General features: G+C 48.9%; 6 protein-coding genes across 6 annotated transcripts; 3 read left to right on the plus strand and 3 right to left on the minus strand.

Annotated features, from left to right (window-relative positions):
- Window positions 1-2,580: 2,580 nt before the first annotated feature.
- FSST1_004274 (peptidylprolyl isomerase family protein FPR2) lies at window positions 2,581-3,417 on the minus strand (the record flags this gene model as incomplete). The annotated part of the gene is made up of 5 exons (XM_083230432.1): window positions 2,581-2,816; window positions 2,880-2,953; window positions 3,011-3,058; window positions 3,108-3,165; window positions 3,240-3,417. The coding sequence occupies 5 exons, from the start codon at window positions 3,415-3,417 to the stop codon at window positions 2,581-2,583; spliced, it is 594 nt and encodes a 197-aa protein (XP_083087704.1).
- Window positions 3,418-6,111: 2,694 nt separating this feature from the next.
- Window positions 6,112-6,447, plus strand: FSST1_004275 (uncharacterized protein; the record flags this gene model as incomplete). The annotated part of the gene is made up of 2 exons (XM_083230433.1): window positions 6,112-6,262; window positions 6,329-6,447. 2 exons carry the CDS (start codon window positions 6,112-6,114, stop codon window positions 6,445-6,447), a joined length of 270 nt encoding a protein of 89 aa, XP_083087705.1.
- Window positions 6,448-7,586: 1,139 nt separating this feature from the next.
- Window positions 7,587-8,079, minus strand: FSST1_004276 (RPEL repeat-containing protein; the record flags this gene model as incomplete). Its single annotated transcript, XM_083230434.1, has 3 exons — window positions 7,587-7,769; window positions 7,832-7,887; window positions 7,953-8,079. The coding sequence occupies 3 exons, from the start codon at window positions 8,077-8,079 to the stop codon at window positions 7,587-7,589; spliced, it is 366 nt and encodes a 121-aa protein (XP_083087706.1).
- Window positions 8,080-9,841: 1,762 nt separating this feature from the next.
- Window positions 9,842-13,618, plus strand: FSST1_004277 (myosin 5; the record flags this gene model as incomplete). Its single annotated transcript, XM_083230435.1, has 3 exons — window positions 9,842-9,865; window positions 9,907-13,234; window positions 13,287-13,618. 3 exons carry the CDS (start codon window positions 9,842-9,844, stop codon window positions 13,616-13,618), a joined length of 3,684 nt encoding a protein of 1,227 aa, XP_083087707.1.
- Window positions 13,619-14,017: 399 nt separating this feature from the next.
- FSST1_004278 (palmitoyltransferase PFA4) lies at window positions 14,018-15,310 on the minus strand (the record flags this gene model as incomplete). The annotated part of the gene is made up of 1 exon (XM_083230436.1): window positions 14,018-15,310. One exon carries the CDS (start codon window positions 15,308-15,310, stop codon window positions 14,018-14,020), a length of 1,293 nt encoding a protein of 430 aa, XP_083087708.1.
- Window positions 15,311-15,765: 455 nt separating this feature from the next.
- Window positions 15,766-18,907, plus strand: FSST1_004279 (uncharacterized protein; the record flags this gene model as incomplete). The annotated part of the gene is made up of 4 exons (XM_083230437.1): window positions 15,766-15,803; window positions 15,860-15,915; window positions 15,991-16,283; window positions 16,337-18,907. 4 exons carry the CDS (start codon window positions 15,766-15,768, stop codon window positions 18,905-18,907), a joined length of 2,958 nt encoding a protein of 985 aa, XP_083087709.1.
- Between the last annotated feature and the right edge of the window lie 3,810 nt (window positions 18,908-22,717).

Genomic DNA, 22,717 nt, shown 5'->3' on the forward strand with positions numbered 1-22,717 from the left:
CCAAGAAACAGGCGCAGAGCCTCAGAAAAGCTTATAAGTTTAATTCGACGATGTTATTGAAAGAAATATGACATTGCGTCTGCCAGGCGAGATTGTTTGTGTATCATGAACACGCAATGGTAGGTGAGTAAGAAGGAAGGGAAACAGGTTTAATGGCTGGGTAAGAAAGTCGGGCGCTGAACAGACAGGAAGAAAAGGGTGCAACAAAAGGGAAAAAAGAAGCTTTCTCAGTGGGGAGATGATGAGAAGTGACAACTGTCGGCGCATCAATTGGATTGAAGGGGAACAAGATGGGAGGCAGCTTGAAGATGGGACAAATGGCCCGCCCCTGGAATACGGTGCAAGGGGTCACCGTCAGTCACTGCCACTGCGACGAGCATAGAATAACGGGAGGAAGTTGAATCCTGCCATGGAGCGGGCGCTAAGAAGTTACCGCGTCCCAATCCCAATTGAAACGGTAAGCATAATTTCGAATTGATCCTAGCAGCAGATACATAGCGCAACGTTTTACAAGGTTGAGCATCATGCAGTGAAAGGGGATATCAAGTACGAGAGAACATGTGAGCACACGAATTGAACTGCCTACAAAAATCAACAATCAATCATGCCCATATAACAGCTGCGAATAAGCTGTCAACAGCTAGAGCAACTCTAACGGGCTATCCGTAGTTTCCGTCCCTCTCACCAGAAAAGCTTCTTTTAAATTAGCTCCCGAGCTCATGGGGCTACCGGGTCTTATTCCGCCAGCGGGATATAAGGGTATTATTGGTTCCACCGTAAAACATTTATTATTATCTGTTGAGATGATACGTGTTTCATATCTCTTTATTCGATTTCCAGTAATGATGCTATCCCTTTTCTCCCTAGGCAGGTACTGAAGCCTTTGTTCAAAGGCTCGCGCCATCTCTGTAGTGAACATCAGGTCACGTAATCACAACCTTTAATTTGACCTCTCCTGTAAGATAGTCATTTGTTTAAGTAGAAAACAGTGGCCCAACATGTAAGCCCCTCGAACGGCAGAAAGAACGCCACAAGTTCATCTTCCGATAAGCGTGGCATTGAGTGGCTTTTGCGTGGTCAAAACGTGTCAAATCTTGAATTGCTGGAACATAAATGCCGTTGGTCTCCAAGGCGTGCGCTGTAAAACAGGCGAAAGAATATACATTCAATCTAAGTGCCCACACTCACCGATGACTTCGTATAATGGATGCATCCTCGGGCCTCGAATTACGGCCGTTAAAAAGACACGTATCATCAACACCTAACTCAGTATTCAACATGGTAAAAATATGTTTGGGTGTGTGAAGCGGCAAATCACAGTTGCGACAAGAAATATTACACATGTCACTGTATTTCCTTTGTAGCAGCTGACACTCCGAAAGGAGCCGCACGCTTAACAGTAGATATACACATGTCACTGTATACAGCTTGACATTTACTTCTACGTCAAGAATCACCTCAGAATAATCAGAAAATACAAATGTACTTGTATATATACTCAATCAAATGTAACAAAATTTGACTTCTCGTGTTAAACGCCGTCGATCAACTTGAGATATTCGTTTCAACTCACATACCCTGCACCTCCATCCAGAATGTTCGTGATAGCACCAGAACGATCACCACCAGCCGTAAATATTTGTTGCTTCCTAATTGACACAGTCCTCGTGGCAAAATCCGAGAACTCGACCTGATCGACTACATTTGTAGATCATCAAGGCCCAACAGTGTTACTCTGGCCAACCATAATTAACATGGAGTTTGCAGCAAAATACTGTAACTCCATCTGATACAGACACTCTCGATGGCGAGTATTACGATGCGCTTCAAAATTTCTACAGGACCCATGCTCATCGTTTTTTTCTATCAGCATCCTAGCATGTATTAATGACGCAGTCGGCGGATGCTGCAGACCTTGACCACTGAAGATGAGATGGACCTCCCGTCACCCCACTGTTGATTGGGAAAAAGTAACCATTCAGAAACACAGAGCGATATCATGACCTCTGTAATGGAGATTCTGTGGTAAAAAATCAGATGGTTCCATAATCCACCAGAAAAAACTCCTCTCATGGCTTCGCATCGTACACCGAGACTACTTCTTCATCAGCGGAGGGTCCTACAGGTTCAAGACACAACGTCCCATCTAAACATGACTCGAACAGCATGCATACATGTCCGTCCACTGACCTAAATCATCACATGGATGCGGGGTGAAAAAGGATTCTGACAGAAACCACCATCATGACTGGTACATCTGAGACACTAGAAGCGATTTCTTTCTGCAGAAAAGGATAAGGAAGAATAATAGTATCGATCATGACGTTGAGATCGACTAAACGAACCATTCAATCATATTCCAGGTAGATGGCAAACCCTCCCTACATCTACAGTCATGCATCTACAGCCAACAAGTCACTCAAGGACAACGTGGGGCCCTACTTGATCGAATTGCACACGATATGACATCAACGTCGACGGAATTTGTTATCCAGCCTTCTAGGTTTATGTATAATGGATGATATGATATGTCATGGCGTTTTGCGGTATGCACAAAGTAAATCGTTATACATCATGTCTTTACAGCTCCTCGTGTTCGGGAGCGTCATCGGTATCAGCGATAATGGTCTTGGCAGCCTTAGCAGCATCGATGATGGCCTCAGCAACCTTACCGGCAACCTTCTCAGAAGCTGTCGCGGCAGCCTCGGTAGCCTCGCTGATGGCCTCGGCAGCAGACTCGGCGCCTTCGACGACCTTGGTCTCGATCTTCTCGGGTTTGGGGACACCGTCAATTCCGACGAGCTCTGTCTCAAAAACTGTAGTTTCATGGTGTCAGGCGGTGAAAACAAGGCGAAAAAGGAGAGCTGGAAATAACGTACCTAAGGTTGAGCCCGCGGGGATAGGGCCAATGGCTCGCTGGCCGTAGCCGAACTCAGGGGGAATGGTCAGGATTCTAATTCAAAAGTAAGCAATGCGATATCCTAGTTGTCGCTATGCATCCTTGACGTACCGCTTCTCACCAATACACATGTCAAGAAGACCCTCGTCCCATCTGTTTCTATTGTCAACATCGGGCCCGAATGCATCGCAACGAGGATGCTACATACCCCTTGATAACCTGGCCAGAACCGACCTTGAAGGAAAGGGGAGTACCGCGATCGTAGCCTTGTGTCCCAATTAGCATATGACTTGCTCTGCTGCAAGCAAGCTTGCAGATGCAGGGCGCCGTAATGACCTACTAGCATCGAACTGCTTGCCCGAGTCCTTGAGGGTACCACGGTAGTGCATGTGGACCTTGTCTCCCCTCTGTGTCTTGCGCTCGCAAACAACGGGAAGAGTCACATCGATCTTGAGCTCCTCAGCAACAACGCCAACGGCGGCTGAGGCGAGAGCGGAAAGGAACAGAGCAGCCTTCATGATGGTGGTCGGGACGGAGACAGGGACGTGGAGTATGCTGTAGGTGTCGTAGAATTGGAAGTCACAACGGCTGGGAAGACGTTGAGAAGCTTGGAATTCTGAGGGTGTGACGTCGATAAGTGAGGCAGTGTGATGCGAGATTGTCGATGTATGGTGGATGGGCTGGTCTGTCCCTAGAAATTAGAGCTCTGGGGTTGGTTTCTCAGATGGCGACGTGGCCGTTTAGCGGGGAGCGGTAGTGGTAGGTCAGACAAAACAGCGCGTCATAACTTCCCTTCCTGGTGCATAATGCTATTGGCCAATGGGATGCGGCCCGTTCAATGACTCTTTCCGTTTGGATCTGATACTAGGTTGTCACATCTTGCATCTCCATTTGGAAACTGGGGGCTACCAAATATGGATGAACAGAACCGATGTCAACAGGGTCCATCCATGAAGACGGAATTATTACTTACCAGTCTTGACCCCGGCCACGCGATCACGTTGTCCCTTCAACCCTTACACTGCGGATATCTACGTATGTACTTCATTATTTAGTTAGCATGAGGTATGGATGGGTACTTTGAACCTGTGGATAACATCTGCTCATTACTAAATAAATATGCTATCGCTGTCTGCTAGGGCGAAATGTCACTATGTGACTCATGACGAGATTACACAACGCTTCACTACTATTAGTGAAATCAACTACAGCTACAGCTACAGCTACGCAAGGCGTAACAAGTGAAACGATACGTACGTACATGCAAACAAGGCTATTGGAAGCAGGGTACCACATCACCACAACGTCACTGGACGGTCATGTTTCGCATCGCAGAATCATGAACTAAAGTGACAGACAATCGACCATTGCCGGGTTCACCCGCCTATCCATCCACCCGTATTCAGGAAGCTGCAGCTATGAGTCGTCTGCTGCGGCGGTTGACGCGCCGATATACTCACGCGTGACAGCTCCCAAGCATGAGATGGTGTAGAGCTTCAGTAATTGACATGTTTACAGCCGAATAGGCGCATCAGTTCCTGCAGCTGGAGATGCAGATGTGCAACCCAGATGGGGACATCCTCGCCTAGGTACCTAGGTAGCCTGCAGGTGTCAGATCCACCGAGCCGAAGAGCCCTGGGCCAAGCGTTATAAACGCTAATGCGCTTCACGATCGCTATCGCTTCCTGCTTGTCATGATGGCCTTTCTTTAGAAGTAGCGACATGATGATCACCTTTGAACCCCTTTTCGTCATGGCGGGGCGCATCGAAAGTTTCGTTTGTTTGGATCGGCTGTGATGCATGCCCTGAAAGATTCATATCGTGATTATCGACAGACAGTAGAATCTGTCGTGCAAGGGTCATCATGCCAATCACGACAAACGTAGCCGAAAAGGGGTCGAAGAAGAAAAATAATGTCTGAGACAGAAATAGGAATGTGGGATAGGCAAAGCGAGGCCTCAATCTTGCTTACCTCTTACCCAGCCAGCCAAGACCAGTTTTTGGATATTTTTATCTGGTTACTCATTCGGCTCCACGATCCCAGAGCAATGGTACGTGTTACTGGCGTTGGTGCCTGTTGTGCCTGGGCTCTAGCCTCTATCAGGACGGCTGCTGCGAGTGTTTCATGCATTCACTCAAACACAGTTGCATCGTGAAAGATATCCCTGGCTTAGCGATCAATTCGGTCTCAGACTCTCAGTCAACTCATGCTGTGCGACTGGCTTTCGATAACGCAGCACAGAGCGAGCGCAACAGACCATTCGTGGCCCCCATTTGCAGGCAACAATGTCATTTCTGTTTCGTCTATTTTCTATCAGTCTCTTTTGCTTTGTGGACTGCGCACCTGTATACCATGGCGTCCCTATCAAACCTGGTCTTGGTTCCCTCGCTCACACCGTGGGGCTTGGCTTTTGCCTTGCCCATCCCTGCATTGATGGAAGCTCATTCGCCCTGTATTGCTACGGCTCCGCCCTACCCGGGGCAGCGTCACCATGGCACGGGAGCTTCACTTGATGGTCTTTTCGCCACCGAAGCCCAGCCCAGCGCAGTGCTGTCATTTCGTGGCCTCGTGCCCAGCCCAACTTGATTCTCTACAATTGCAATTGTGAAGCCAGGCCGGGATGTTGAGAGTCTGATCTCTTGCCCCCCCCCTATTGTTCTTGAGCACGATGCCCAATGATCTGGCTACGCCCCACCAAACTACACTGCACCCCGTGCTGCCAATCTATTTACGACCCAGCACGTACACCATCGCTAGCCCTCCCGCGTCGTGCCTTAGATGGCCCGTCTGCCGCGCCGGGCCTGGGGAACCAATGCGCGTGCTCGGTTCTTCGTCTGGTCTCTCCTTGACTCACTCCCCTGAAGTTGATGGAATTCCTTAAGCCCCCCATATCAGAGGCTACCTAGTGTGCCAAGATGCCTTGTGCTGGGGCAGGGTAATCCTGGTTCTCTAGGCAGTCAAGCCTTGGGTTAACCCACACTTGCAATTATAGAGTACGTACTATCGTTTCGCATCACCAAGCTTCGAATACATATAGACCCCCTTCGTCGCTCGAAGCCATTCTCCTTTTCACTCTCACCAAACACTCTCATACAAAGACTTGACAACTCAGACAACTCAGTTTTACTCAACCATTAACACTACCAACAACCCTTTGCACCTCAATTCTTACAAACACACAACTTCCACTCAACCTCCTACAACCGCAACCATGAGCTCCCCTTATACCGTCCAGATTCACCAGAGCACCAAGGAGCCTTCAATCTCCAGCTCATACAGCTACTCTTCTGGTTCGTACAGCTCTTCAACTAGCACAACACCTCGATCTCTTTCCCCTGGCGAGTACCGCGAGTACGGGGCTGGTAAGTCGCCTGCCACCGAGTCTCCGGGCTCTTTAGTTTTTAGATCCATTCTAACAGTTGATGCAGATAAGCACACTACACAAGTCGCCAAATCTGGTCGCAACTTGGTTATCAACCACAACAAAGTCTCCTACGAGAAGGACTCGCCAGCGCCGACATACGCAGGCGCATATACACGAACCTGAGCGACCCTTCAAACTTTTTATATTTTCCTTTGTTTAATGGAATTGAACAGCGATATACAGCGAATGTGGGCTAGAATATGGAATGGCGTTTTTTATTTCGAAGATTCTGAAGCAGAATCATTTTGCCCACCGAGGCGATGTATAATGGACAACTAGAGAGTGGATTTTGCAGCGATCAAGATTGATTGATAGACGTGGCGAGAAGCTGGATGGGGAGACTGATTTCCTTTTTCTTTTACTTGCTGGCTGTCTGTTGTATTTTTATTGAACTTTCAGCGTTGGACACTTCTTGGTCCGCGCTGGCTTTCTAGAAGGGTCAAATTTCCCGTCTTGACCTCTTACAAGACAAAACGGCTGGATGGGATTTGGGACGGCCCGTCGGACTGGTCCGATGATTATTATTAGGTAGTGAACCAAATTTCACATACGTGTTGGAAGAAATTTTCCAACACGCACACACCACTCTGACCTGTTTCATCTCCCCTCCCCTTGCTCAATTTACTTTTTGCCTTGTTCCTTGATTTTTTGGAAACTTGAAAAATAAGGGTCCAAATGAAGTTGATGGTGTGGCGGGTTGGGCTCTCTGGCTCTTAGAGGTATTGTCGGGTTGGACGGGGACTTTGGTTTGGGTTCCCTCCCGCTCGGTACCTGCAGCCCAACTAGTCGCAGGGATCGTTAAGAGCTTCTTCTGCAGGTTTCCTCCACTGCACAGCTTGAAGAGAATCTCCACGTTGCAAGAGGCCATCAAAAACAGGTTTAGACTGCGAAAGCTGAAGTGGAATTCCACCTTGAATGGGTCATTCCCTTACACACTGCCAACCGGTGTATGCCGATGAATTGTACCGTCACACCCCAAAGCTCCGTGTTAGTCAATCCATGGTGCGAGACTCAGAAATATATAGTAGAACTCAATATTTAACGATACATAAATACAAAGACCTGATACAAGGCCTCGTAGCGCCTATTTGTTTGTGGTCTGTTACCAACATGTACCTCTTACCAAAGCCATCAACAGTCAATTCATTTCACAAATTTCAAAAAGAAAACTCCACATTTAGCATCATGAGCACAGTTTCTGTACCGAGGCTCTCATGACCCCGGACCAGATAAGTACCCTGCCCTGTCGCATGACATCATGATCAGGCGCCACCCTCACGCTTGGCATACTCGTCTTCGATGGCCTCGTCGTACTTCTTCGCGGCCTCGTCCTGAGTCACGGCGCGCGGGTCGTCGCGGAGAACACCCTCCTTGATGAGAGACTCGGGGTCTGGGCGGTGCGAGATCTTGTCGTTGAGCTTGTCCTCGAGCATGTGTTTCTCGAGCTGTGAGGTCTTGTCAGCAAGCGTGGATCTCTATATGCCACAGCTATGGGGGGAAAACTCACCTCCTTCTGGTGTGCTAGGAGGCCTGGCGCTGCGGTAGAGGCCGGAAGGATGTTCTCTGTTTTGGGGGCAGGATGGTAAGCAATGTGTACATAGTGATTGGAGTGAGGGGGAGCCGCTCACTCTCAACAAGCTCGGAGCGCTCGGGGCGGTGCTTGAGATGAGCCTCCAACGAGTTTCGTCGTTCGACAGGGGAGATGGGAGAGTCATCAACGACCTTGGGTTGCTGCTGCTCGGTAGTGTCGGCCATTGTGACGTTTGAGAGGTTTATGTGTATAACGGTTTAGAAAGAGCCCAGGTGTAAAGCGCAAATGCGAACCGATTGATTTAGCGCAAGTGTTTTGTTGTGACAAAGTCTGAGGTTATAGAGGAAGGTGAAGAAAGGAAGGGATCTCAGAACGAATGCGGCGATGTTTAGGTTTATATCTATCAACTAACAACTCAAACGGAGCTAAGGTCAGGTCTATGAAATGGGCCGTTGATGCGGCAGCGCAAGACCATGTTTATCATGCGCAGGCATCGCATTGCATGTTTGGACGGGCCCAGGCTTGGTCTGGTTGGCTTGTTCCGTGAGCATGCCATGCCACCTTGGAGAGCTGCTACCCCGCAACCGAGAAGCTGACCTGCGTCAGAAGACAGGGGATTGGTCGATCATTTGTTATTACAGTAGGAAAAGATGAACGTAGCTCACTTGTTGTGCCTGAACGGATGTGGAGGCGTTATCACTCGGTTGACGATAGAACTTGATGAAGTTGATGACCGGCTTGGAGCTTGTTTGGCGGGGAACGGATGGGATGCAAGCCAAGACTCAGGCTGCTCAGATCCGAGGGATGTACGGAGCAGTTCGAATGTGGGCCACTTTATCTGGTTCCTGGTAATCAATTGCATTACATAGTAGATTGCAGTATAAGTTATTCGCATGAGTTTGGTTGTTTCCAAACCATGATGATCCTTCTCATGCTTCAGGCCATGCCTCCTTTGGCCCAAGCTTTATATGGAGAGTAGCGACTTTATATAACAAACCTGAAGCAATGTGTTTACGAATAGGGGGGAAGGGAAGTTTAGCAGCCAAAGCTCGAAGTTTAAACAGCAGTTCTTCTGCACGTCAGCGACCTTGGTTTACCAAACATGATATACTGCTGCTGATGAAACCATTGTCGGCAAGTTATTCAGGCTCTATCAAAGACCAAGCCCTGTAGAAACCAACTCTCACATAGGTAGGTAGAAACCCATTGCTATTAACAGCAATGGTTAAAACTCAAACGGATTGAGTCAAGTTATCGATAGATCTATTTTCAAGGCAACGACAGCTAGTTGAGACGATTTTTTATTCTTGGAATAAATCAACTATTCTAGGTACGCACAATGACGACACATCGTGGGCTTGGGCGAGTAAAAACCAAGGCGCCAGTCTTTAACACAGGCAGGGATACCTACTATTACAGTACCTAAATCAGAATGGGTTAGGATAAATAGTGAACCTACTCTAAGAAATCCTCTTCTTAATCATAAGTATGATAAATTGCGATGCCTAAAGCAAAGCTTTAAAGACGCGCGTATTGATAACAATACCCAAGGTAGCCGGGCAGATATTTGTAGGTCCAGGACTTCCTCCCCGCCACTTTATTGCGTAAGGCTGCCAGTAATCCAGGGGGGCTGTGCTGGGCGGAAAATTGTCGGCGTTTCGTCACTCCCAGTCTCACTCCCGTCAGGCACCACTAGAACTTTACTGAGCATGACCGACCGACCTCAATTCCAGCCACACCACACCAAATCCAAACTAAAGCTTCCAGAGTTTCCTTTGGATTAAACATCGCATTTTTCCTACTTCCTCCGACTCGTGATAACCAAGTACTACAATACTTTCATTCGTTTCCACGGGTTAGAGCTTGATTGACCTTGCTTGGCCTTTAGATGCTCGTTTAAATAAACATCACGTATAGCAGCTACCTACCTATCTACCTATCCACCTTTCCTTCCCCCCTCCCCCTCTTCTACAACAGTCGCACATCATGGTACTGTATAAACTCTCTCACGTTGGTGCATACTTCGCTGACAACTCTCGTCAAATCTGTAGGGAATATCAAGACGCCCGAAGAACAAGGGCGCCGGTGCAGCCGACGACGGCGCAAGCGGAGGCGCGAAGCCCAAGAAGGCCACCTTTGAGACAACCAAGAAGAAGGAGATTGGTGTTTCCGATCTGACTCTGCTGAGCAAAGTATCTAACGAAGCCATCAACGAGAATTTGAAGAAACGATTCGAAGGGCGCGAGATTTATACCTACATCGGCCATGTGTTGGTCTCTGTTAACCCTTTTCGAGACTTGGGCATCTACACCGATGAAGTTCTTCAGAGTTATATGGGCAAGAATCGACTAGAGATGCCTCCCCACGTTTTCGCCATTGCCGAGGCCGCATACTACAACATGAAGGCGTACAGCGACAACCAGTGTGTCATTATTTCAGGAGAGTCCGGTGCCGGCAAGACAGAGGCGGCAAAGCGCATTATGCAGTACATTGCTAGTGTATCCGGTGGAGAATCAGGAGATATCAAGCAGATCAAGGACATGGTGCTGGCAACCAACCCCCTACTCGAATCCTTCGGGAACGCAAAAACGCTACGAAACAATAACTCGTCAAGATTCGGAAAGTACCTGCAAATTTACTTCAACACGCAGGGTGAGCCTGTGGGTGCCGACATCACAAACTACCTCCTCGAAAAGACGCGAGTGGTGGGCCAGATCACAAACGAACGAAACTTCCACATCTTCTACCAATTCACCAAGGGTGCCTCGCAACAATACCGGGAGACATTTGGTGTTCAAAAGCCCGAGACCTACGTCTACACCAGCAGGTCAAAATGCTTGGACGTCGATGGCATCGACGACCTTGCTGAGTACGAAGATACGCTCAATGCAATGAAGGTTATTGGCCTTTCCCAGCCTGAGCAAGATCAGATCTTCCGAATGCTGTCAGCTATCCTGTGGATTGGAAACATTCAGTTCCAAGAGGACCAGGGCGGTTACGCTGAAGTCACAGATAGATCTGTGGTTGATTTCGCTGCTTATCTGATGGAGGTCACTCCCGATCAGCTTATCAAGGGCATCACAATCCGAATTTTGACACCTCGAAACGGTGAGGTTATCGAGTCCCCTGCCAACCCCTCCCAAGCGCAGGCTACTCGAGACGCCCTGGCAAAGGCCATCTACAGCAACCTCTTCGACTGGATCGTCGAACGCATCAACAAGTCTCTCAAGGCTCGGCAACCAACCACCAACACCATTGGTATTCTAGATATCTATGGGTTTGAGATCTTCGAGAAAAATAGTTTCGAACAGCTATGCATCAACTATGTCAACGAGAAGTTGCAGCAAATCTTCATCCAGCTAACTCTCAAGGCCGAGCAGGAGGAGTACGCCAGGGAACAGATTCAATGGACCCCTATCAAGTATTTCGATAACAAGGTTGTTTGTGATCTCATTGAGCAGATTCGACCTGTCGGTATCTTCTCCGCCATGAAGGATGCCACCAAGACTGCGCACGCTGATCCTGCTGCCTGCGATCGTACCTTCATGCAGAGTATCAATGGCATGTCGCACGCTCATCTTACCCCACGACAAGGAAACTTCATTATCAAGCATTACGCCGGTGATGTCACATACACTGTTGAAGGTATCACGGATAAGAACAAGGACCAGCTCCTGAAGGGCCTGTTGGCCCTCTTCCAACACAGTGGAAATGAATTCATCCACACCCTGTTCCCTCGTCCCGTTGACACAGATAACCGAAAGCAGCCTCCCTCTGCAGGCGACCGTATCCGAGCGTCCGCTAATGCTCTTGTCGATACTCTGATGAAATGCCAGCCTTCTTACATCCGTACCATCAAACCAAACGAGAACAAGTCGCCAACAGAATACAACGGCCCCAACGTTCTCCATCAGATCAAGTACCTTGGTCTTCAAGAAAACGTTCGTATCAGACGAGCTGGTTTCGCATACCGTCAGGACTTCGACAAGTTTGTCGACAGGTTCTTCCTTCTATCACCTGCTACTTCTTATGCTGGTGAATTTACCTGGGAGGGTACTACAGAGGCCGCCGTGAAGCAAATCCTCAAGGACACAAGCATTCCCAAGGAAGAATGGCAGATGGGTGTTACAAAGGCGTTTATCAAGGCTCCCGAGACGTTGTTTGCTCTAGAACATATGCGAGACAGGTATTGGCACAACATGGCTACTCGAATCCAGCGAATGTGGAGGGCTTATCTCGCCTACCGAGCCGAATCTGCTACGCGAATTCAGCGACTCTGGCGTAAGAAGCGAACTGGAGCTGAATATCTCCAGCTCCGTGACCATGGCCACCAGGTACTTGGAGGCCGTAAGGAAAGGCGTCGTATGAGTCTGCTGGGCTCTCGACGTTTCCTAGGTGATTACATGGGCGTCAACGCAAGCACTGGCCCTGGCGCTCAGATCCGTAGTGCCGCTGGCATCGGCTCCAACGAGAAGGCGGTATTCTCATGCCGTGGTGAGATTTTGGAGGCGAAGTTTGGTCGTTCCAGTAAAGCCAGCCCTCGCATTATCGTTATATCTAACAGCAAATTCTATATCATTGCCCAGATGCTTGTCAATGGTCAGCCGCAAATCACTGTGGAGAAATCAGTTCCTCTGGGTGCCATCAAGTTTATTGGTGTCTCATCAGCTCGCGATGACTGGTTCTCTCTGGGTATAGGATCACCGCAAGAGGCTGACCCCCTGATGAACTGCATCTTCAAGACCGAGATGTTCACTCAGATGCAGCGAGTGATGCCAGGCGGCTTCAACCTCAAGATCGCCGAGACGATTGAGTACGCCAAGAAGCCTGGCAAGCTACAGCAAGTCAAGGTGCTGAAGGACTCACAAGTCCCAGCTGATTACTACAAGAGTGGTGCTGTGCACACTCAGCCTGGTGAGCCACCAAGCTCGGTCTCGAAGCCCACGCCCAAGGGCAAGCCTGTGCCTCCTCGTCCCATTACTCGCGGTAAGCTTATCAAGCCCGGAGGACCGAATGGTAGACCATCTCGTATTCAGGGCAACCGAGCCGCCAAACCCCGCCCAGGAGGAGGTGCGCGGGCTGTTCCTCAGCCACCAGCTGCTGTTTCTGCCGCTGCTTCTATTCCTGCTGCAGCTCCAGCTCCAGCCCCAGCCCCAGCTCCAGCTCCAGCTGCACACAACCCTCTCCCAAGCCATGCCAAAGCGGCCAGCGCTGCTGGACGAGCACCACCTCCACCCCCGCCTCCTGCTGCCCCAGCACGACCACCAAGTCCACCTAAGGTGATGGCCAAGGTCCTGTACGACTTTGCTGGTCAACGAGAGAATGAGCTCTCGATCGCCGCGGGTCAGATAGTCGAGATTGTGCAGAAGGAGAGCAATGGTGAGTACAGTCAATTTTATTCAGATATATAGCTCAACTGACACGTTTCTAGGATGGTGGTTAGCCAAGAATCCCCAGACCGCACAGCAAGCTTGGGTTCCTGCTGCATATGTCGAGGAAATGGCTCCCCCAGCACCCCGAGCTCCTCCCGCTCCTCCACGATCCAAGCCAACACCACCTGCGCCCCCGGCCAAGCGCCCTGCTGCCGGCCGCAAGCCGGCCGAGCTCCAGCAGCGTGATTCTGGCATGAGTCTTAACACGCCCAATGGATCCGATAGCCGCAGTAGCACCCCTACACCTAGTTTAGGAGGCAGTTTGGCCGACGCTCTGCTAGCCAGGAAGAACGCTATGCAAAAGGAGAAGGAGGACGACGACGACTGGTAGTCGACATAACGAGTTTATGCTTCACGATGTTAACAAGGAGTCGAAAAACAAGAAACTTGATGGTAGGGCACAGGCAAATCGTTTGCACCTGCACGCACTATATACATATACACACAGCGCGCTAGAGCGAGGCGGAAGAGGAGGAGACATGGCATGTTGCTTTTTTTCTGTTGTATACAAACAAGACTGAACTGGGCAACCGAGGCGTAGAAGCCGCAAGGAATTCATGGCCGAGTTGGGTTTTTATTCTTGATGCTTTGGGGCAAGCGTATGCAAAAGCGTCGTTCTGAATGACTGCAGGACGGGGACATTCATATTCATAGCCAGGACATTACAAATTCTTAGAAGGAATAAACGCTTTTTTGATTCAAAATTTTTATGTGCTATTGCTGTGGCATCTCAATCGTCTGAGCCGTCCTTTTTCAGCACTTTTCTTCTCCGTATCAGCTCTGCTAGTGGCACATCGTCATCATCAGCTTCTCCAGCCTCTAACTCTTCCTCATCAACACCGTAATCTCGTAGTCGATCACCATCCGCATTGACCCATCCAAGGCCTTGGTCGAGCTCGCGATCATACTCTTCATCGTCATACATGTCGAAGTCGTCAACCTCTTCCAGCTCCGCCATGAGCTGCCTCTTGCGTCTCTCATCATCGGCCTGGCGCTTGAGAAACCCGGCCTTGTACTCGCTGGAGCTCATGTTTGCTTGGCGTAATTCTTCGGCATAGTCGCGATTTCCAGCTGGCCAGCCTCGTGCGGCTCGACGGAGTTTGTCCGGGTCCGGTGGTGGCCAGAGACCTTCAACACGGTTGAAGCCGTTCTCTTCCCATGCCCAGCCTTGACCGGTGCCATCCTTGGAGATTTTGGGGTTTCCCGCAAGAGGGAAGAACCACCAAAGGATATTGCGTGAGCCCATCGCCTGTGACATGTTGGAAAAGAAGCCGATGTCGTATGGGAACTCGAGTTTCTCGAAACGGACCTTTTCGCCGTCAGGTCCCATTATATCCCACCACTCCTTGGGACCTTTGTCCATCAAAGCCTCATGGCGCTCTTGTTCCCATCCTTCGATCATAGTCTGGTTGAAAACCCACGACTTAACAGTGTTAATGAGCATGATTCCTAACGCAACGGTGGTGACAAAGTTGACGATGGCAATGAGAGACATGCAAATTAGTCCGTAGAAACTAGGGCCCAAGTATGCAGGCAGATGACGGTGTTCCCAAATCTGGGAGAAGCGCTGCCACAGAAAGTAGCCCAGCATCCACAGCGATACGTTGGTGTAGATCAAAAAGCGTAGGAAATGGGGAAATGTGGTCATGGACACGCAATTCCTTGTCCAGGGACAGTGATGATCCATTCTGGGCACACATCTTGCACAGTGACGGCAATGATGCGCCCTAGCGGGCTTGGGAGCCGCACATTTGTTGCACCATCGTTGACCATCAGCCTCAATAACACGGTCTTTGAAGATATAACGGCCCGGATCGGTGGTAACGGCACGATAGTACGTTATCCAAAGGATAAGGAGGAGACTGTTGAAGGTGATGGTTTCGCGACGCGAGGGAGGACCGGGTTCGAGGGTGGTCGAGTAATGGAACAAAAACTGGGAGACGTAGCCGAGAAATATGATGAGGGCGCAGACAGAAGGTACGGCGAGGCCCTTGATGAAGGGCACGTCGTTGAGGCCGGCCATAGTATAGGCAATGAGGCGTCCAAGAAGTTACATCACAAGAAAGCTAAATTTAACCTGTAGCTTGATCGTTATCGAGATAGGGAGGGGACCCCTAGGGGATAGTGGACCGTTTAAGTCTTGGAGGCGCTGTAAGTAAAACAGCCAGCGAATAAACGTCAGCTTAGGTAATTTACAGGGGTGGAAGGAAAGAGTCGTCAGCCTATCCCCTGATATCAGTCAAAATCGACCAGGGGGGGTTTTCAATTCAACTTTAAGCTTCTTTTTCTTTATCACGACTTTAACAAAGAAGACGATGTCATGAACAGTTCATTGATGTGTATATCAATCTGAAGGCTTGTTCTCGGCTTCATACAACGATTATATGATTGCGACGACATGAGTAATTGGAAGGCGTACTTGAGCTTTCATATCTATTGTTTAAGTCTGTCTTGGCTTTGAAAGCCACCATCATCATCATGGCTGGCGATACCGTGGTGCAGTTATTTGCGATATGGTATACTTTCTCATCCCTTATTCATCAGATAATGCTAATACTAATTCGATTGGTAGTGCTGTATCTTCTTTCTTTTACATATCTCAAACTTTCGAACGTCATTCTCTAACTGGTTAGTCTCAACTTTCTGTCTCTTAACTACCTAGGTACCTACCTGTATGACCAGAAACTAAACAATATTACTTAGAGAGCCCGAGACTGTCGTCATTTCTTGTATTTCTTCTTTCTGGCTTAGTTTGCTATGGAGTCAGTTGCATTACCAGGTGGTTTCCTGGCGCAGATGGACGTTTCACATCGCACCGTCGTCAAGGCTCTTTGCTCGATGGTGTACCTGATGCTGCATCCAAAAATGAAAATCCTCATCTACCAGGGCGGCCACGGAGGCTGTCACTTCCTGTACTTATACTGTGCATTGTTCTGAGGCTCGAAATCTTTCACCGTGTAAACTATCAGCAGCAATGCGCAACTCCCGGCCTTGAGGTTAGTCCAAGCTATGCTGATACACAAATCTCTGGAGCCTAACAACTATTCAGTCATTCCTCTGCGTCCTTCTCTTCGCCTATGAAATCTTTACTTCTCGAAAGAAATGGGGATTTCCACCCCCAGAAGATCCAGATGATCCTTGGCGCTCATGTTTTGATGACTTGATCGACTGGTTCAGCGGCCCCAGAGTTGTACTCACTATGGCAGTTTTCAGCATCCTAGTTTTCTCTACAGGCACCTACCATGCTATTAGCCAGATCACACGTTCTACGTATTACTGTTTCGACATGGTTGAGAGTAGGCGAATGACCCTTGCTCTGCAGTGTATGGGACTTATGCTCGATGTCATCGTCGTCGTCCTCCTCTGGCGCCTGCTGGCTTGGTCCCGAACCGCTAAGCTTCGTTTGCGAACTCTGGGGACAGTTTTAACACTCTCATCACTGTCGATGGGTCTCGTATGGGTTGGGAGCCGAATCTTCAGGGGCTCATCCGTGTTACATGCTGGATTTGGCTTCTTGTATGGGTTTGATATCATTGTTGATAGTGTCGCATTCGCGGCTCTCATGATATCGGCCACTTTCTGGGTATGCGAAACATCGCCGCTCACGCCAGCCAGTATTATCACGTTTCTTGTGGGAACGGCGAAGGCCTGCCAGAACATATTCCAGTACGGAGGCTACCTTCATCCCAAGCGGCTTCCCGAGATCATGCCACTTTACATGATTGCGTTTGGAATGATCGCATTCACCTACACTCATGGTATGCGCTCTGTCGTGTTCATTCGACGCTTCTTCCTCCTGGCTCTTCTAGTTGGTCTTGCCATGGGAACTACCGTGTTTATTGTCAAAACAAAACCACAGACATTTGTGCGCCACCCTATCAATGACTTCATCTACAGAGCCAACATCAGACAGGGTCGTTGGATGCAGGAGGCAACAACAAGTAAAAGTCTTCCAATCGCCCACAAGATATATAAGGAGCGTCACGATGACCGTGACCCCCCTCCGGCCTTCGCGGACTGGTATGAGCTTGCCAAGAATACTGCCGTGATTGATCGGTTCGATCAGATTGACCGAGACTTGGCTCCATTCAAAGCTATCACTCCACGAAAGCTCCGGCAACGCACCTCCTTGGTATCTCAGATGCCTGGTGTTCATGTTATTGGAATAAAAAACGGCAACGCATCAAGACTCCCTGAAATCAGTGGGCATGATGCAGAGTTGCTAGATAGCTTGGTGGCTTCTATAAACAAGTTTTCAAAATTCCTGCCTGACATGCTCTTCCCCGTCAACCTGAGCCCTTCTCCAAGAGTTCTCCCATCATGGGAGACTGCCAATGGACAGAGCAGGGCGGATTTGACTCCTATAGTCAACCTCATCTCAAAGAGGTCAGTTGAACAAAATGGTCCTGGTGACGGTGAAGGAGCGAAACCTGCGGAGACCCCCTTCCCCAAGCCATTGCCCGCATTGCCCAAGTCTCCTCAGATGGATCAGCAGTCCATGGTATCTCCAGCCGACTATCGCCAGATGCAAGTCGAAGGATGCCCTCCAGGCTCAAGAACCCGAACCAACCCTCACTGGAATATCGGCGAGTTTTGCGCCGACTGCGTGCGACGACACTCGAAGGCGCAGGTAATGGTCAATTGGGAGAGGTCCCTGGAGTACTGCTCTCAGCCTGATCTCAAATATCTTCATGGAATGTCCCTCTCAAACCCTCACGCAGAGCCCATTAGGGACCTGCTACCCCTCTTTGGACCATACAAGTCAGAGCCCTTCCAGGACATCATAATTCCCCTACCACAGCCTGAGGACGACAAAGCTGACATCAGCTGGAACTTCGATCGCCGGTACGATTCTATGTTCTGGCGAGGTCAAACTGGTGATGGATACATTTCGGACCAAGCTTTGCGGGGCAATCATAAGTTTCGACTTCTTCACATGATGGGTAACAGGAACCCAGAAGACAAGGTCTCGATGATTCTCCCATCGGCAAAGGACCCGTCTATATACCGGCATGAGAAAGTCCCTATTGCAGAAGCGAATCTCGTCGCGCCTACAAGTGTCGGCATGAACGACTACACAGGCTGCAAAGGTCCCAATTGCAAAATTCTCCGCGAAACATATCCCATTGTCGAGGAATCCAAAGATCAAGAGCCTCTTGAATACCGTTACGTTCTTCTCTTAGATCAAGATAATAAACCCTCACCAGACCTCCTTCGCGTGCTCCGCTCAAAGAGTGTACCTCTCATCTCCACCCTCTTCCGGACGTGGTATAGCGATCGCCTGATCCCGTGGCTACACTTTGTGCCCATTGACACGCGTTATCAGGGTCTGCACACCACTTTGACGTACTTTACCGGCACGCACAAGAAAGCGTACATCAACGGGCGCGACACCGACATGAAAGGGCAGACAAAGGATGCAGCGTGGATCGCTCAGCAAGGTGCCAAATGGGCGAAGGAAGCCCTGGGCGAAAAGGACAGGGAAGTGTATCTCTTCAGGTTGATGCTCGAATGGGCGAGATTGGTTGATGACAAGCGTAACGATATTGGGACAATCAAAGATGACAAGGGCGAGTTTCAAAGCTCGCCTTGGACAAAAGACCAGAACTGGCAACTGTAATTATTCAATTTTATGTATGGGTTTCATTATTATATATTTCTATCTCCTTCAGTTTTGTTGTTCTGTATTATTAGGCGATGGATATGAAACACCAGCTGAGTTCTGTCTGTTTTAGGTACATAACCATTGACTGAATAGTTAATTATCTTTTCCAATTTCATGTAAACCATAGTTCACTGATTTTGCAGAGAACTCAGCAGACTCGTTAAAGTAAGAGTGGTGAAAATCACATGAGCGGCATATTGTAAAGAGGCCGATCGACTTATTTGTCTCCGTGTCCATGCCAGGTTGCCTAGCTACCTATATAGTGCATGTATTCCGGCTCAAATGACTGGTTCGATTGCAGGCAAAACTCTGACATCTCTGCATGTGCTGGGATCGGTTAACTGAGATACAAGTGCTGTAATCTATCAAAACAGATACACCGCAATAATCCCAATATGGTCACTCCACAAAACGGCACCGAGACGGTCGACTCGGTCCGTGATAGCCCGACCAATCAAGAAGTAACCCAATCCCGTATGAGTCTTGGCCCCAGTCCGGCAAGTGTCTCTTGAACATCGGAAGCCGACGGCGGAGATGAGTCCGGATTCAAGAACCAACAAATCGATTCATGGTAAGAGAGGTCGGGCACGGGCATGCATTTCCATCTCTCAGGTAACATGCACTCTTCCGGTTGATTTGGATATATCTTGAATTATAAAGCGAGGAAACAGCAGAGCAGGCCCGGTTAGCTAGTCTCGTCTTACTTTGTCGGCTGAAGACGCATTGTGTCGGTGAAAAGTCCAACTTCATCGGTGGAGATTAGAATACCGATTGGCCGACGTTGATACGTACTGAAGTGAGAGTTACGTCGGCTCGATTGTTTAATGAGATGTGCATGTCGTTGAGCTTGGACCAACAAGAGAGAACCGAAGAGTGGATCAGATCTGGTGATGTCTCACGAGAGGATCTCGGTGAAGACCCGGCACCAGGCTCGAATGGGGCAAAGGAAAGTTTGGTGCGTATTCTTACCATTGACACCCTCCTCCACCTAAAAGTTTTATGTGGCATTGCATTGCATTGCAGAAATGCTGAAGCACCAGAGGATTCAACGGCATGAAAGTGGCCTCATGTACGGGTTTTGTGCTTTAGTAATTTCAGACATCAAAGATGATATATTATAACTAGGAGCCAATCGTGACATACGCGACAGTCAGGAGATGCAGTGTTAAAGCTCGCGATATTCATTATGTTGAGAGCTACGGATACTCGGTCCTTGACCGTTGTTGTCCTTAACCTCGGTGAATCCGTTCTTACCTAGGTACGTGCCTGCCACCAGATCGCTCACACGGAAGAAAGAAGAAGAGAAGACAAACGGAGTGGAGAGCCGAACCTGACTTTAACCAGTGAGAATCCCTGAGCATAGGTAACGATGGGTCGCTTGGCATGTAGGTCCCTAGCTGCCCATGCTTTTTTCTCTGTAAAATCTGGGGTGAGGAAGACAAGGTGAGCTGATTGATACGGCATGCCTTATGAAGCCAAAGGTTTTGTGAGCGGAATTTGGCACCCTGGTCTGGTGTAACCAGGCAGAACATTGAGGGGGGGAGAAAAACAGAAGAAGAAAAAAAACAGGGCGACTTAGAACATAACGCGTTTTCTTTTCTGGATTCAAGATACGCAACAGCTCTGTTGTGTATTATCCGCAGATGTTGGAAACAGCGTTGCCGCTGATCAGCCACAATGAATGAAATGGTACGTGCCCAAGTGAGTGTACAACCTTCTTCTCTTCCCGAGGCCAGAGCCGAACAAATTTGTGGCTACGTGACCGTATGTCCTTCTCACCGAGCCGTGGTGGAGTTTGGCGGCAGGGCGGGGAATGTACGGCAATGCTTGTTACGGTTCGACTTGGAGTAGTTTTCATTTCTTCTCGGGATGTCAAGCGCTGCTCAGGCGCGCCTATAACGGCATAGGAAGCACATTGCCAATCTTGGGCGTACGTGATAAATGAAGAAACCAAACTCAGTGCCGCCATAGGACAGTGATAGTAGTCTACGTCGAGCTGGTCTATAGTGTAAGTGTTAACACGAGCGCAGCTTTTATGCCACTCAAATCGTTGCCTTTGCTGAGTGCTCGCCGAATGGGCCATGCCGGTTGATCCTAAATCATTGCGACTTTCCGCCCAAGTAAGAAAAGAATGCTCCGTGAAACCTCTATGCATTGACAAGGTACTGCTGGCCAGACTGACCTTGTCGAAGCAACAACCAATGTTATAAATGACAGCCCATCACTCCCAAGAGAGGAAGCCCAGGCTGCTGGTGCAAGCCTGTGACATTCGAACTGTACTGACTGCACTCGGTGTTGCACTTCCGGTCAAACACCAAAGTAGCAGCATATCAGACGGGCCCTTGCACGGATCTTTTCGCAGGGTGCTATGGACCGCGAACATACCATGCGGCGAACAAGGTTTAGACATCCATCAGCCCGTAGTCCTGGTTGTACACACAAGTGGTACAAATTTGGACTAAGCGGTATCTAAGCGGTTGAGACAGGTTAATGGGAGCAGGCGACTGTGTACGAATTTCACACATATATTGCAGTACGAATCTGCAGATTATCCACTCCCGTAAGTTCCATTGTTCAAGGTTTTTCTTTCATTTTTATTGTTTTTATTTGCTTTTTGTTTGCGGACTCGGAAGTGCAATTGAGAGGCGTAACTAGTGGGCAACATCTTGTCAGGTGTAGTCAGGGCTGGATCAAGATGAACATGAGAGTTCGAAAGTTACGAAGGTGATCTCTAATAAGGACTGAACCATACCGAGAGCATTGTTATCGTTGTCGTTCGGCATGTTATTTGACCTCAATACCGATGGACGATATGTGGTTGAACAGCATACCTTGTATACAACGAAACGAGGAGAAATGGGTCACTTCAGAAAGAGGGATATCCAGTCGCTTGCAAGAAGGTTAAAATTCGAAGTGGAGAGTGAGACCTTCTAAAAAAGAAAGCAATGCCGAGGAAAGTCCTTGTCAGTTTGTCATTAAGAAATTAGAACGGCAGCAGAAGCAACCTGAGCCAGTTGCTGCCGCCGGAGCCGCGCATCATTAACCGGGCATCTAACGTTCCATTTTGGTGTCACCTTGACCTTGACCCGACTAGCGGGATGCAGATTTGATTAATTGGACCATTCAAGGTCCTGACAATTGGTTACAAACTGGAGTTTCTTTTGCTATAACACGCCGGCGGTAATACTAGAGATAGGTGCTGTGGTTTGGGGGGCACCCGAACCGATGGGAGTATGTGCAAAGGTATGGTCCACCTTGGCCAGGTTTTGCGATTGACCCTAACCTATTCTGTCTCACCTGTCTTGTTCCATGAACTTCATCCCACGACAGCTCGTTTATCAAAAGGTACTCTCAAGAATGTGGTTGTACACTTCAAAGCCTCTAACCAAGACAAACCACCTTATCTGAGACTCATGTTCAATGGCCCTCAACAACTTTGTAGACCTTCCTCTTACTAGAACGGCTCTATGGAGCAGACCTCAACAGCTCCATGTTCGTTGTCCATATTTGATATCGCCGATTGTTGTCAACCTCGACTGATCTTGACCCCAGCTCAAGACATTCAAAACCTCCAAATGACTACTGCATCATACAGTAATCTCGTGCCATTTCACCCCATTCTAGATTCCTCGAATGTGTTCCCGGGCCGGTCCCTGATACTGGACTCAGGTACAATTTCTAGGCAATCCCACAGAAAGCTACATGCATGTACAGCAGTAGGTTAGTACTTAACTTACCAACCGGGGAAATCCACTTCCCCTCTGG

The sequence above is a fragment of the Fusarium sambucinum genome, chromosome I, assembly GCF_050947815.1.
Source record: "Fusarium sambucinum isolate potato_lamoka chromosome I, whole genome shotgun sequence".
NCBI classification, from domain to species: Eukaryota; Fungi; Ascomycota; class Sordariomycetes; order Hypocreales; family Nectriaceae; genus Fusarium; species Fusarium sambucinum.